Source organism: Pleuronectes platessa, chromosome 9, assembly GCF_947347685.1.
Source record: "Pleuronectes platessa chromosome 9, fPlePla1.1, whole genome shotgun sequence".
Classification (NCBI taxonomy): Eukaryota; Metazoa; Chordata; class Actinopteri; order Pleuronectiformes; family Pleuronectidae; genus Pleuronectes; species Pleuronectes platessa.
Window position 1 is genome coordinate 22749613 of NC_070634.1, and position 14923 is coordinate 22764535.

Genomic DNA, 14923 nt, shown 5'->3' on the forward strand with positions numbered 1-14923 from the left:
CAGTGAGGCTGGGCCAGGCGGGTTTGCTCCCAGAGCGACAAAGGCTTAAAAACAAGAGCGGCCGCACAGCTAACTAAACACGCTCTGCCGATAGACCCAGCAGCCGGGACTGCAGCGCTGCCAGATACGGTTAAAGGTGAGTTTCATTAAAGTTGGGTCAGTCTCCAGCAGAGAGAGAGAGGACAGGAAGCTAGAGGGAAGAGGAAAAACAAAAGGACGGATGAAGGAGAGCCTCGGAGGAAAACCAGTTCAGTAAACTATCATCACCCCAGACTTTAGCCCAGTAATGAGCCGCTTTCAGCTTGATAACTTCCTGCTACTGATGCGTGCTGATAGAGCCACGCTACCTGAATGCTGTCTGCTCGCTCTATCAAAACCATTCCCCGCCTGCAGACAAAACAAGTGGAGCAATCACCGTCCATCCATCAGATAAGAAACAGATGTTAGTCACGGGGCTGAGCTCAAAATGACACACACACACACAGTGATACACTACTTTGAACACATGGTTGCGTGCCCGTGTACAGATGTGCACACGCAGCAGGTTTTTCATATTTCATTGTTGTTGTGGAAAAAACTAAAGCCGTCTCTATGATTTGTTTGGAAGTGCTCCTCATTGTATTTATGAGTTTTTAAACTTTCCTGATTGTTCACAGTAATCATTATCTTGACTAAACGGCTCAATCACGTCCACAGAACTACTGTGTTCATCCTCTGTTCCACAAAGAGCTGGTTGTGGGAGAGCTGGCTTTGCAAGGAGATGAATTAAGCAAACCAGACAAAATGGGACAACACAAATTTCAAGATCAATCAAGTCTCAAGATAACGATCGTCCAAGTCCCAGTGTCTTCATGAGGGAGTAGGTGAGGACAGGGGACGCGATTTGACCGATCACCCCGGGCAGCGGTGTCGACATCCAGAGAAGTTTACGTATGTGACTCAGTTATTCCAACAATGATTCCACTGTCTGGATCTGCTGATCTCAACCTGGGCAGGTCCTGGAGACGTGAACGTCCTCGACAGCAAAACTAGAAAACTTCATCAGACAGGAAGGAATAAGCAAACCGAGCACCTGCAGGAGAACCGAGCAGCTTTAAAGATGTTGTCATCTCTATATCCAACAAGCCTTTGAGGGGTTTTGGACCAGGTGGAAAGTATGTGACACTTTGACTTGCTCGTAAAGAATAGGAAAGCACGCACATCCAGACTTGATAAGCACCAGGTGCTGGACAGAACGGATGAAAAACAGAAGAGGAGAAACGTCCGCAAACCATTTCAAGCTCCCAAAAACCTTTTAGTGACCTCGAGGTACACAATGACTTCATGTCAAGTTAATAGATCACTGAGAAACTTTTTCTAGAGCATTTAAATTCAGCATTTGATCCTCTGCCAGAGCCCAGCTCTCAACCTGCAAAGTTATCAACCTCGTAAGACAAACTATAAGAACTGATTTAATACGTTCTCAGAAATAAGCAAATGTTATGTTACACAACAACTGCCAACGTTATAGAGATGAAAACTTAATCAAAAACCTAATAAGTGTCAACATGTTTAATAAGGTTCATCTTGGGCAAAATCAAAGGACGATCAAAGGAAGATAGTTCAGTGTCACCTGGTTCCAGAGCCACGAGTCACTGCTGAGAGCTCATACTTCTTCAGTTATTCACTAGGATTTGAGTCTGTGTCCTTTTGACTTTGACCCCCCCGACTCACTTGCGGTAAATTCCCAACTGTGGTTACACAGAATTTCTCGCTCACTCCGATATTTGCAGTTGAAATTAGAAGTCGAACCACCCCCCTTCTCTGGTTCGACAACAGACGTCACTATTCTCACAACACGCAGGTGAATAATAAGAGTTAGAGCTAGATCTACGGGCTCCGTCATGTGACCTTCTCCCCTGCAGCACATCTGCAAGCAACTACCTCCCCAGAACACATGTCCTGCATTTTCCTCCCACACGGGATCCTCGGTCCAGCAGGAGGCAAGTTGATAACATACGGCGACCGAGAATCTGCAGAAAGGTTTTTTTCCTTTTTGAATCTACACTTAGAAACAAAGTGTGAGAAGATGCAGTGAAAGCACCGACACGTTCTGAAGCTCCGCTGGAAACGTTTCCTTCTGAGAGACCTAAAAGTAGGTCAGTGGAAATTAGTGAAATGCAGTGCACCTGTGGCCGAGTTCCCACATGTTGAGTAGATCAATGCGTGATTCGTTCCATCAATTATCCTCCACAGTGGCCGTACTGGGACCAGGGCTGTGGCCTCACTGGCCTGGGTGGCTCAAGGTAACCGATTGCAGAGGAGGTCAATTTTAAATGTGGAGTTACAGTTCAAGGCAGCACGTGTTGATCGCACCATGAATATATTGCATTGTTTGTAACAGTTTTCTTGTTGAAGCATAAACAAGGATGTGTTGAAACCCTACTTTTTGTGAGTGTGTGTTTATGTGTGCATCTTTACCATCACTAGAGGTGCTCCATGAAGCGGTAGCTAGCACACTGGGGTCGTGGGGAAAGTCAGACCCTGCAAACAGAAGAAACAGGGACAACTATTAGTACCCTTGCATTAGTTCAATTGTCATTTAACTTCAATTCAAATTAGGCATTTTTTAGGGGAAAGTCTGTATTTCTGGGGATAATGGAGGAAAAAAGGGCCACATACACAAATTCAACCATAACAGGACACCATTAAATCAAGAGGGGTGAAGTGGGGAAACTGGGAAAAGGTTCTACTTCATGTAGATGTCCAGTAAAGAGCCAGAGCGACGACCCAACGCTGTACTTCCACGATTGCGTCAGTAAACAGAGGCAGAGCTCTAATTGATTCCACTCACTGCGTAATGGTACTTTAAACAAATTAAATCTCTATGATGTAACTGGAATGAGACAACATTTGCTATGTGCCCTATGGGAATTGTGGGAAATACCTGCCCAGTCGGAGGTGGGTATTTAAATGACTGCACCAGTTCAATGCTCGACACAAACATCATCCCGAGTATGTACGTGTACATGTGAACAAGGACTCATTTCAAAATGCAACAACACATAAACGTATAAAGATCTGCAAAGCCACAAACGCTGATCTAATGATATTGTTTATTACAAACACAGTTGCCCAGTGACTGCACAATAGAAACAATGGCGCGCGGCTTTAACAGCTTTCCCATCTAATATGTTGAACTGGGATGATAACCACTGTACAGTACATTTGCTGGTGCAGATCAAAGCTTCGAGTGTATAACAATGAGCCTATCAGCGCAGCATGTGGACCTAATGCTGCGTTATTACCAGCTGACGACAGAACAGCCTCTCTGCTTTTCATTACAGCAGAGAGCAGAAGGAGAATGAGCTCCGGTGTGCAGCGCCCCGGGTCACAAGGTGATGCCTGGAGAATGAAGAAGCCAGTGCCGGGTCCAAAGCAAGAAGGACGGACAAGGACGGTACCTGAAGATGTCTTTTGTTTGGTTTATGCATATTCTCATGGCACCGGACAACTGACAAACACTCCACGCACATATGTTTTCCCACGATTACAATCAGCTACAAGTTCTGCCTTTCCAGCCAACCAAGTGTGTCCGTGAGTGTGTGTGTGTGTGTGTGTCTGTGTTTCAGGGAAGGCTGGGATAGTTTAACATGATAAATGAGTACATGGCTGCCTGCCAATCGAGGACAGGCATCCTCCAGTCACGAGCACATGTCAGGGCGCAGGCAATGTGCACCGACACGACCGGACGGCTGCAGATATGTTTGCGAACCGAACCCCGTTCCCAACTATGTTCTGGCGCGGAGCTGAAAACGGCTCCATGGATTTCGGGAATAGTTGACATTCTTGAAAACGCTCTGGTTAGGAGTGGTCGGCAATCGAGGAGGCGCAGGGCAGGAGAGCGCGGCTGCAGCCGAACGGGACCAGCCGCCTGACACGGGGTCACGCTAATTGGGTGATAATGTGGCGTTTCACACGTCCTGCGTCAGGACGGTGGAGAGCGTGTGCCGGTGCTTGTGAAACTAGCTGTGTTAATGAGCAGGGCTCTGGGCCTCTGCACCTGTTGGTGAGGGAGTTGGCCGGCTTGGCAGCAGGCTCATAACAGGGCTGGCAGCTTTATGAGTTATGTTCGAGATGGTTGCAGATATGTTGGGCGACCGGCAACTGGTGGGGGAGATAGACCATAAAGATAGGAAGCTTGTTCATCATGTTATCTCTGTTAAACCGCTGTTTATTCTGTGTTCACACGATAATTCATAACCTCTGCTGCCTAGGTTGTTATTCTCCTGTATATCTTCATGTCCTTGCATGTGTCATACGGCTTCAGGCTCTCACATGGGGACACTTGTTTGGTCCAGGCCTCAAGGTGAGATTACATGTTCTTGACTGACGAGACTTTAAGAAGCTCAGAGCTCTGTGAAAAGAAAAGATGGCCGAGAGCAGCCAGGTGAGAGTTCAACAGAGGGGCTGGACTAGAGGGGAAGGAGGACAGAGCGGTGCACCAGGCCAAGGTTTATTAAAACGATACGAGGGAGGAACTCTTGAGAGGAAAGTTTTGTAATTCCAGGAACTATTTTGGAGCATCCCGTTGTTTTTCCAGGAATAAACGATAACAAGTGAATTTTTTACTTTTCTTTACCCATTTCTTCTTCTGTTTCTCTTCTATTTAATTTCTCCTCTATTTAGGTCACATCTGTTACTTCTCTTCCAGTGAGACAATCATCGGGAATATCTGGGGATGAATTGCAGAGTAATTTTGAGATTAGCTTTCTAACTTTTCTCGGCAGTGGAGGGAAGCAATTGAATTAGGCCCCAATTTGTTAATGAGGCACTAAAAATAGGCACCCTCACAGCGCCTGTGTCAGTTTAGATCAGCGGTTCTTGCAGGTTTGGTTGCTGCAAGCGGATTCTGATGGTACATGTTAACTGCATCGGTGTATCATAGAGAATGAATCAATAGTAGCTATTAAAAAGGGCCTGGATTTGATGACTTTAGAAACTATAGCCTTTCCTCAGGCTGGAGGTGGCGTAGTTACTCATACGTGTACAACGTGTCTGGGTAATGGATAATAGATAACAAGTCAGATCTTTTATCAGTCAACACTATTTTCTTTACAAACATGACCCCAGCTTTGCAGTGGTAGTTGCATAATAGGGCAGATCAGTCTTTTGCATTGTTCTTCTAATGCAGATCCCAAACTTTTTGACCCCTAATATCCCTGGAGGTGGTTGAAGCAAATAGAGGACATTGATTTCGGGAATGCATTATTATTATTTACTTATTCTGGGGTTATTTTGTAGCATTTATGACAGAAATGTGTGATTTTTAGGGCCAGAGCACTGACAGGGTGAGGCCCTATTGAAATTGTAAGAATTAGATTTTTATTTGATTTCTGGAAATCATCAACCTCCCCCACCACCACCATTTTGTCATTACAACAATACATTCTTAATGATTTTAAAAGGAAATTAAACTTTTTGGTAGCAGGTAACTGATTTAATCTGGAAGTAAATTTCAACAGCCTGAAGTGAACTGACAGTTAAATCTAAACTCTGTTGGATCGCTGCTTAATAATTTCAGTTTCTTTGAGTCAGCACTGGGTCGAAGTTGGTTTAGTGCCGTCTCTCCTGCCAAGAGCCCGGCTACCTTTTAGATACTTGTCTATCATTTCACATCACTTCCACTATTACAGCCACAACTTCGTCTCTCAAGAAAAATTTTGCACAGATACCATCTCCTCCCAATCTTTTTTCACAAGGATGGAGATTATCTTCACTGTTAAAAAGCAAATCTTTACAGTATTTTCCCTTAAAATGCCTTTAAAGAAAAGCAATATAACTTGGGTCACTGCACTTTGACTTATTTGAGCCATAGAAAACTATTTAAAGGTTCACATCACAGTACTGGTGGTTCTCTTTCAGCACAGGTAACTGTTTTTAATGTTTTTGCTGAGCTGTTTCCAGCTTGTCAGAACTGACGGGTTAACCTCAGGACATTTTTGGTACGTTGATGCTAACGCACATCGAAAGCTTGAATGCCTGACAAGATTTATTATCCACTATTCTTGGCTGATATGTCATATTTCATAAAATTCAAAGTTACGTTTTGGGTGCTCTTCTTTCATTTTTAACTGGGTGCCATTCAATCGCCATCCTCGTGGCAACAATTACAGCAAATGGTTAACGTGAAGGTTCCTGTGAGACGTCCAGACAGAAAGTTCCATGAGAGCAGCCTCTGATCCCCATCCAGCTTTATTTGGCTTAGGATGATAAAAATCACGCAGGGACATGAGCTTAACCCCTATAAAGCTCGGTGTGACTTTACTGTGACAGCAGCATATGGGAATTAGTGCAGAACTTCAAACCCGCGGGCATGGGAATGAGGGGAAAGGAATGAAGCGGAGGAGAAGGAGAAAGAGGGGAGGCCTCGGAGGAGGGCGAAAGCAAAACCGAATCAGAAATGTTCAATCTGAGTGGCTGTGCATAGCAACTAATGTGCTGTTATATGGTCTGGGGGCCGTGTTTGGAGCCAGGGTGGTTGGTGTGGTGAGTGAGGCTGATGTATGAGTTCTCCTGCTCTGTTATTAGGGCCTCTCCCAAGGTCCTCTCTCATCCCCGTTAGCTGGAGAGCTGACCGAACTCAGAGGTTATCAGGGAGAACAGGAAACTCACCAGTCTCACAACGCAGCAAACATGTCAGCTAATATTTCTTCCCTAAAGTGGTGAGAGATACAGTAGGTGAAAAAAAAAAATCAGGAATGATCACCATTTGCTTTTCGAATCCTTCTTGAAGGAGACATTCAGGTTCATAAATTAAATTTGGGTTATTACTTGAAAAGATTTAGATGCTCTAGAAAACACATCAAGTTCGTCAAACTATTGGAAACACTTGGTTTTAACTCTTTAACAAACATGCACTTAAAAAGCACTGAGTGGGTGTGGGTCCGATTAAAAAATCATGATCCATGAATTAGTCTCAGGGAAATCAAGGAAAACTTAAAAATAGAAAGCCCTATTTAATGGTGTTTAAGAAAGTCCAGTAATCTTTCCATAATCTTACAAACGCACAGGGGTGAAAACATAACCTCCATGGTGGAAGTAAAAAAAACGATATAACACAATTCTTCTGTGCTTTGTTTTTATCTTTCAAAACTACAGTAGGTTCCTCTTTCATCAAAACGACTCGGATTTACCCAACAAACCTCATTTCACAAAACCTTTACGTTCTCCCTTCACAAACCGAATGTCTTGTTACAGAGGGAGACTGAGTCAGGCAGCTAATGTCCTCATGTTGCGTGTGTATCCAGAACCAGACTGAGCTCCACATATTGCTCCAGCTGCCTTTATGACTTATTAGCGCAGTTAGTTTCAATATTGGAAAACGGGCGGAAAAGTAACAAAGATCACAGAGAATAAGGATTTTTCAAAGCCAAGAGGAAGGAGCGAAACAAGAAGAGAGCGAAGGGGGAGAGTCGGGGGAGAACTGAAAGGAGAGCGGAAGATAAATGGAGGGAAGAAGCACTTGGAAAATGTGAGAGTGCATAAAAAAGAGAGAAAAATGAAAAAATGAAGGCACTCATAAAATCTGCTCCTTAAGAAGTGGGTTCCCGTCCCACCGAGCACGGAGCAGATCTGGGTTGGCTGGAGGTTTTCGAGTCGCTGTAATTGTGTTAGATGGGAATAACTGTTTGACTGGTCATACATGGGCCCTGAGTGGTGGTCAGCAAGGGGGGGGGGGGAGACGGAAATGAGCCTGACGACAGAAAATGAGAAGGCAGATGGAGATTTTACTCAAATAGAGGAATTTGATTTTATTACAACTTGGTTCTTTTATTTGTTGTTGTGGTGAATACATTGGTGTAACTTTACCATCTATTGAGATGTAGGAGAACAGAGCTACGTCATAACGCCCAATCAGTTTTAGATGATCTGACGAGTTGTAGACGAGCCAATGAATTAGTTTCAAAATGAATTAGGAGGTAAGATCGTAAGTAAGGACCATAGATTAAAAGGTGGACAACAAGACGGCTCCTGAAAAGTGAAGCCAAATCGTCTTGATCGTCCCCTGGTGGCTCAGGGACGTACAGGTCATAAACCCCACCTCCTCCATGTTGGTGAACGAGACATGGGCCAAACAAATAAGTACACCTCAAAAAGTTGATCTCATTGTAGGCGGTTCTCATCACTGAGTTTAACTGTTCATTTTACTGATACGTTTGGTTTTTATTAGTTATTTGACGCTTTGTAAAAGGGTGAAAAGTCATGATTGACAGCAGCACTCAAGATGGCAGCGTTCAACATTTTGGCTTCACTTCTGGATAGTGGCAGGAAGTGGATATGAGGCGCTCATCTCTATTTACAGTCTATGGTAAGGACACTGTCCCAAGTTCCTATATGCAGAGGCAGATTTTCGGGTGTACTGTGGTGTTAGTACTAAAGAAATACACAATGCAGTATATTATTATACATTTAAGACTGCATGCAGCACAAAAGAAGCTTCTCTCCGAGCTCATCTAGTAGCAAATAGAAGTAATGGCACGACTGTGGCAGAAATTGTGAAACACCGAAGTGGAACAAGCCTGAAATTACCCTATAAAGTCAGATTGTAGAGCTAGAAACAGGATCAGATGTGTCCCTGTGTGTGTCTTTGTGTCTCTGTGTGTGTCTCTGTGTGGCTGCACCTGTGTATGTGTGTGCAGGTGTTAGTTCCCAGGCGCAATTGGAGCGTGTAGAGGAATAAAAGCAGTCCCAGTTCAGAATCCACCTGAGGACATCATGGACCACAGAGCACAGGAATCAGTGAGAGAGAGAGAGAGAGAGAAAGAGAGAGAGACACACACACACGCACTCTCTAAGTAGCCCTACAATGTTCTGCTGTGTAACCTTATAAGTGATACAAGGGGTTGAGAGAGAGAGAGGGAGAGGCAGCGAGCTGGAGGATGGGGGAAGTGGGGGTCACGGTAGATGACAGGAGGCTACGGGACAAGGCCTCATTCTGGAATCGAACAATAGACAACAAGAGAGAGAGCTCGAGTTGCAACGGACGTTTGTTCTAACACGAAAAATCTGGTCAAAATAGGTGAAGAAAAGAAAAACATTGCTTCATCAACATTTTAAAAGATCTTTTATCAAAATTTGACTCCAAGCTTTAGAAAAGTACAAGTTAAAGTGTTGTTTGGCTTCGTGTTAATTTCTTGTTGAATTTCAGTTCAACATTTGACTCGTCATTTGAGCCAAATGTGCAAAATGTGTCTTTAAATGTTTTTATTCTCGCTTCGATATTCAAGAGTGTGATCCAGGTCACATGGAGGCAGAAATATCTCCCGCTGTAGCTTTGCTGTTTCGTATTTAATGTAAATTTCCTCTTGCAGAAACCGTTTAAACTTCAAATCCTGATTCCAGCCCCCTAACAGGAAACAGAGGAAACGCTCAGTGCCTGACACGACCACCGAGCTCACAAGTAGATAATTTCAAACTGCAGCCTGTCACTGCACAAATTATCCCACGGCATCAGGCTCACATCGACAACTGTCACTACCCGGCATTCCTCACTCGCGGTGGCAGAACACTGCTGAGTGGACAGCAGAGCGAAGTCCTAGAAGGTTTGTGAGGACGCCTCGTAAATGAGCCATTTAGCTGCCGGCTATAATCAGCAGGATTTTATGTGTTGGTTCTTTGACCCTTTGCACCTGCTTCTCAAGTAGCTGCCACAAGAGCCGGGGGTAATTCCATATGATTGTTTACGGACTTCTAATATAATTCTTTCTTAATATTATCATATTTATTTTACAAAATGTTGGGTTTGAAAATGATGACTCCAATTAAAATGTAATTTTTAAAAGTCTAAAAGTCACGATTATTGTTTCACATGTGATTTTTTTTGGAACCAGTTTGATCTTTTTATGATGATATCTATTTTCAATATTGTCCAGCTCTACCTCACAATTATACCAGTGTCAAATTAATAATTAACAGTCCATTGGACGACTTGCATATCTATGAATTATGGGAAGAAACCAGAGATCGCTAAGGAAACTCTCACAGACTCACAGATTCCACTTGAGCTTGGGATCAAACTTCTCTGTCTGGACTTATGTAGAATAAAGATTTCAGACGTCTCCCCTGCACAGATCTAAGATTGGCTTTGTTCTGTGAATCCTGACAACACAATTTATCTATCATCAATCGATTGGCTCTGCAGAAGCCGGGGTCTCTAAGGTTCTGGTCTCACCGGGTTCTGGCACAAGGCCCTGATGTCTCCAACCACGCTGATGTTTGAGTCCTGGTTATGGGTGAGGGTTGGGTGAGGGTTGGGTGAGGCTGTCCTTGGCTCGTGTTACAGGCGGTGTAAGCAGACGGCTGAGGAATCTGCACAAGCATGTTACAGTGGAGATCATCTGTTTTCACCTGACAGGACGGGTAGATACGTGTGTGTCTGTGTGTGTGTGTGTGTGTTTGTGTCTGTGTGTGTGTGTGTGTCTGTGTGCACTAAGCTTTCTGGAAAACCTGATCGCTTCCAAGCAGACACACTGAGCCCGGAGACCTTGACGTAATCCGCGGAGGTAACCGTCTGCGGAATGTGAATCGAGTCATCGCACCTGTGTGTCACTGGGGAGCAGCTGATGTGAAACATAGTTCAATATGAAATATGGTGAGCGTTTAAAATGTAACGTCCGAGGTCTGGGTGTCACGGGTCAGATGTGGAACGCGAGATTTAAGGCCTGAAGCCGTCAGTCAGGCTGTCTGAGTGCAGGACATGGATACACTCATCTCGCCTGGCTTCTCCTACGTGACTCCTCCTGCAAGCAGTTCATCATGGACGCTATAAGTGTGCAAGGTGCGAATGCCAAGTCGTGAATGCCTGCTCAGGTGCAGCCAGGGACACGCGCACAGGGCACATAAGCTCACGGCCGGCATTCCCAGATTCCTCGAGGATGACAAATCCAAAAAAGAGAGGCCCCTTGCAGATGGAATCTGGGAACGGCAGGATAATGGATCTCAAACGTGACTCGGATTTAGACGTCATGTGACCACAGCTAAGCAGGGCACCATTCCAGAACCACTCTTCATGTCTGTCTGCGTTTCTTCCCTTGCTTGGCAGAATCTCCCCTCGTCTGCAGGACGCATGACGACTGAGATGCTGTTGGCAGGCTGGATGGTTTAAGTCAATGAAGAGCGTTTAGGCCAAGAACTGTTAATGAAACACAGAGCGTGACCGAGGAGGTTGGATTCAAATGACATGTTTAAAACACAGCGACGGTGTAGTTCAGAAAACATTAACCTTATTAATATTGCTGGTCTGTCTTCCATCAAGTCATGGTCGCTCTGACTGCAGATACAATAACGCAACGCATGCATGTAAAATAATACCATTAAGCAAACATCTTTCAGTCTGTGCATGTCCACATACAGTTATTAATCATATAACAATAGAAATCACATTGCTCATACTTTTAAAGGGCAACGCTCACACTATGTGATGGGGTCATTACTACACACGGTATATAAGAATGGAAAAAAGTGCAAAATCTGGAGAAATACAAGTCGGGAAAATAAAAACTCTGGTTCAGTTTCTGTGGCCCAGCTGAGTGACAGGGAGCATCAGGGGTTGAAATCTAGTGGTATGGGGCCTCGTTAGGAGGTTAATGTTCTCAGGGGCCCGCTATTGGCTCGGGAGGGCCCCAGGCAGTTGCTTGCTTTGCCTAACTTATTGCAACGCCCCCTGGTCGAGACTCTGACGCAAACCCTCCTCGGCATCAAGTTTACTAATTGCATAAAAAACTGTCTGATATGACTCATACGTCAGTGTCACTGGATTGACTTTCCTTTCATTATGATTTGATTCCTCAAAAATAAATGTGACCCACAGAAACAAAGACCACAACCACATTGTAGAGAAGCTACAACACAAACATTTAGTTTATATCTGATCAACTTAAAGAAGTTAAAGAGAAAAGCATCATATAAAATCATATAAACCATGTTTCTCTATCTAGTTTCACCATATTTTATCAATCATCAGCAGGAACTTCACTCACAACACAGAGTTTGCTTTTAAACTAAAATATGCAAAGTTTTGAATCAAGAACTCTGATTCGTTCAAGCAGTGCGGTTTGCAAATGTTCCTTCTCTGATTGAACCGAGTGTCACACGAGCCGCTGACTGCTGATAAACTACACTGAGTGATTCTGGGAAACCGGGTCTGAGACATCGTGTCTCCAGCTCACGACGTTATGACAGACGCTGGAGGATGGACTCAAAAAAGAAAATCTGACTCCGGACCAAAGTGAGACAGAGACAGAGACAGAGACATGAAGAGAACAAAAAAAACTTTTCCTGTCAGTCTCCGAAATAAAATGTCAGTAAAATGTCCGAGTGAGCCAAAGAGAGACGACAGAACATTTCCAGAAAGTTCACAATGAGTGAGCGGGTGAGTTGACGACATTTTAACATGCGATTGATACATAACTGAAAATGTCTCAAGGTCGAATACATGATAGCCACAAAGACGTCAACTTAAGACAACGAGATGTGATAAAGTCCGACAGCTGTGTTGATGTGCTATAAATTAAACGTCATGTCCTGCCCTCCTACGAGCTCTACCCAGGAGTCATCCCTCACCTACAAGTTGCAGAAATGTTTGTGTAGTTATAAACACGTCCGACCTGGAGAATCTGAAGCTGCGTCTCTTCATATATGATGTAAAATGTCCGGACACCAAGTTGTAAAGAAGTATCATTCCAGCTAAAAATGCCCCACGTTCTCATTCTTTGTTCTTTCCAGTCTGATACCAGAGAGCGACTTCGAGGCAGACAGAGAACCTCCGAGCGTTTCCAGCACGCATCCCTGTCAATCACACCCATGCTCGATGGGAACCCTCTCCTCGTCCCGGGTATAAGTAAATAAGCAGCAGCATTCCTCCACTTGTTTGGAGGGAAGAGCAAGACGACTAATGATGGAGACAGGAGGAAAAAGTACGGGACAAGAGAGATGAGAAGTCAGGGCTTCGTGTCCCCAAAGAGACGGAGAGACAGAAAGAGCTGAAGAAACCCTCGATGACCAAAACACTTTCCACTATAGCAGATGATTATTATTTAGAGCAGGGGATTCGACCTCGAGCATTCCCGTCGAACTGTACCACAAAAACAGATTTCACATGCATCTCACAAAGTGCTGAGAGATTCAGATTCAACATATGTAAACACTAATAAATACATTCATGTGACGTGTTGATAGAATTCAGTAACGATGAGGCATGTTTTCAAGATCAGAAGTTAGACTGAATGTGCATCTTCCGTCTTTTAACGAGCTACAAGGAAAATTGAAATGTTGGGGTTCATGTGTTTTATAAAGACGTATACCGATTTGAAATAATAAGTGAATGAGCAGATGTTTGTGTATACACATTAAATACATTTAAGAAATATGGAATCCATCTATTCAATTCCCACTGGACCCATCCCTGATGTCAAAGAGAGGGGAGATGAGTGTGGGGGGGGGGAACAGAGGGCAAGGAAATGTGGAAAGAAGAACTAAATGTCAGGCAGATGTATCTGATGAAGAAGCCGAGGAGAGGATCTACAGTAAACCTGACGACGTGGGAAAACCCACTGAATGGAAACGAAGGCTGGATTCTTTCAACTGTGGGTTGGGAAACCGTCGGCGTGTGTGTGAGAGGAGGAGGAGAAAGAATAACAGCACATGGAGGAAAGAAAATCTAAGAAACTAGCAAAGGAGGAAAAGTGCAGACAGGTTTCATAAAGGTTAGAGAGTGATGAAAAGACAGGGGGGGGGGGAGACAGCATGAGGAAAAGACAGCAGAGGAGCTGAGTGCCAATCTGCAAGAGAAAATAACTGGAATTATTCTTTAAAAGAAAAATAACATGGATCGGGTTTTACGTTTCTGAGATATGTCGGGGGGGGGGGGGGGGGGGGGGGGGGGAGTGGAAACATTGCGCCCATTCATCCATTTTGCAGCTTTTAACTGAAGCCGATTAGAAACAAATCTAGGAAATCGAAGACGCCCGATTGAAGATATGTCGATATTTACTTCCTGTAAGGATAAAAGACATTTTTTATAAATATATAACGAATCATGATAATAATTTATGATGCACGAGGCTTCAGAGATGGTTCAGAACAAACACTGGGTGGAACATCACTTTACTTGGTGTACTGTTCCATCCCAGTGATGATCAAGAATACACTCACAGACATTTCGCTGGATTGAACACAGAGAACTTTTTTTTGTTAAAGTAGAGGGGTGGCGCACGACACTGAGGGATTTAGAAAGCCTGGATTTTGTTAGAGTGGGCGAAATCCAGGAATTGAGAGAGCAGAAATCAAAATCTGCCGCGAGAGACAAAGACGATCGGGATTCTTCTTCAGACGCGGGGGCTGACACAGCACACCTCGTGAAGAGTCCCAGCTCGCTTCTCCAAACACAGTCTCACCTCACCTCCCGTAAACCCTCCGCTCTTCACATCTGATCTGCCTCCACCCCCAGACGATGGAAAGGAGGACGGGCGGATGGCGGGCGCAGAGAAGGAAGAGGTGTTAGAGGAGGACGAGAGGCACAGAGATGTCTATTGTATTACCTCATTTCCTGTTCACTTGCGGAGATGGAGTCTGTTAGAAACCTGTAAGTTCAGGCGTTCAATGTCTGACATGTCACTTCTGCTCTCTCCTGTCTCAGTTTATCTGACTTTTGAATTAATTGTCTGTTTTTTGCTTGCTTATGCATTGTATTTTGATTGTGGCAAGGGATTTGAAGAAGTCTAGAATCGAACCAACAACCTTCGCCCACCATCTGAGTCACAGCCATTACTGTTTTCTACTCTTCCTCATTTTTGTATGAATATGTAAAAATGGTGCACAACTGTCATCATGCTAATGCTTATGTTGTAAATATAGATGTGTAGGAAAGAATCAACTGGTTTAA

General features: G+C 44.1%; 1 protein-coding gene across 1 annotated transcript in view; it reads right to left on the reverse strand.

Annotated features, from left to right (window-relative positions):
* ror1 (receptor tyrosine kinase-like orphan receptor 1) overlaps positions 1-14923 on the reverse strand; it is a 113242-nt gene that overhangs the window by 36104 nt on the left and 62215 nt on the right. The window contains exon 2 of the mRNA XM_053430715.1: positions 2461-2523. Within this exon, the coding sequence (XP_053286690.1) occupies positions 2461-2523 (63 nt within the window). The remainder of the gene's footprint in view (positions 1-2460; positions 2524-14923) is intronic.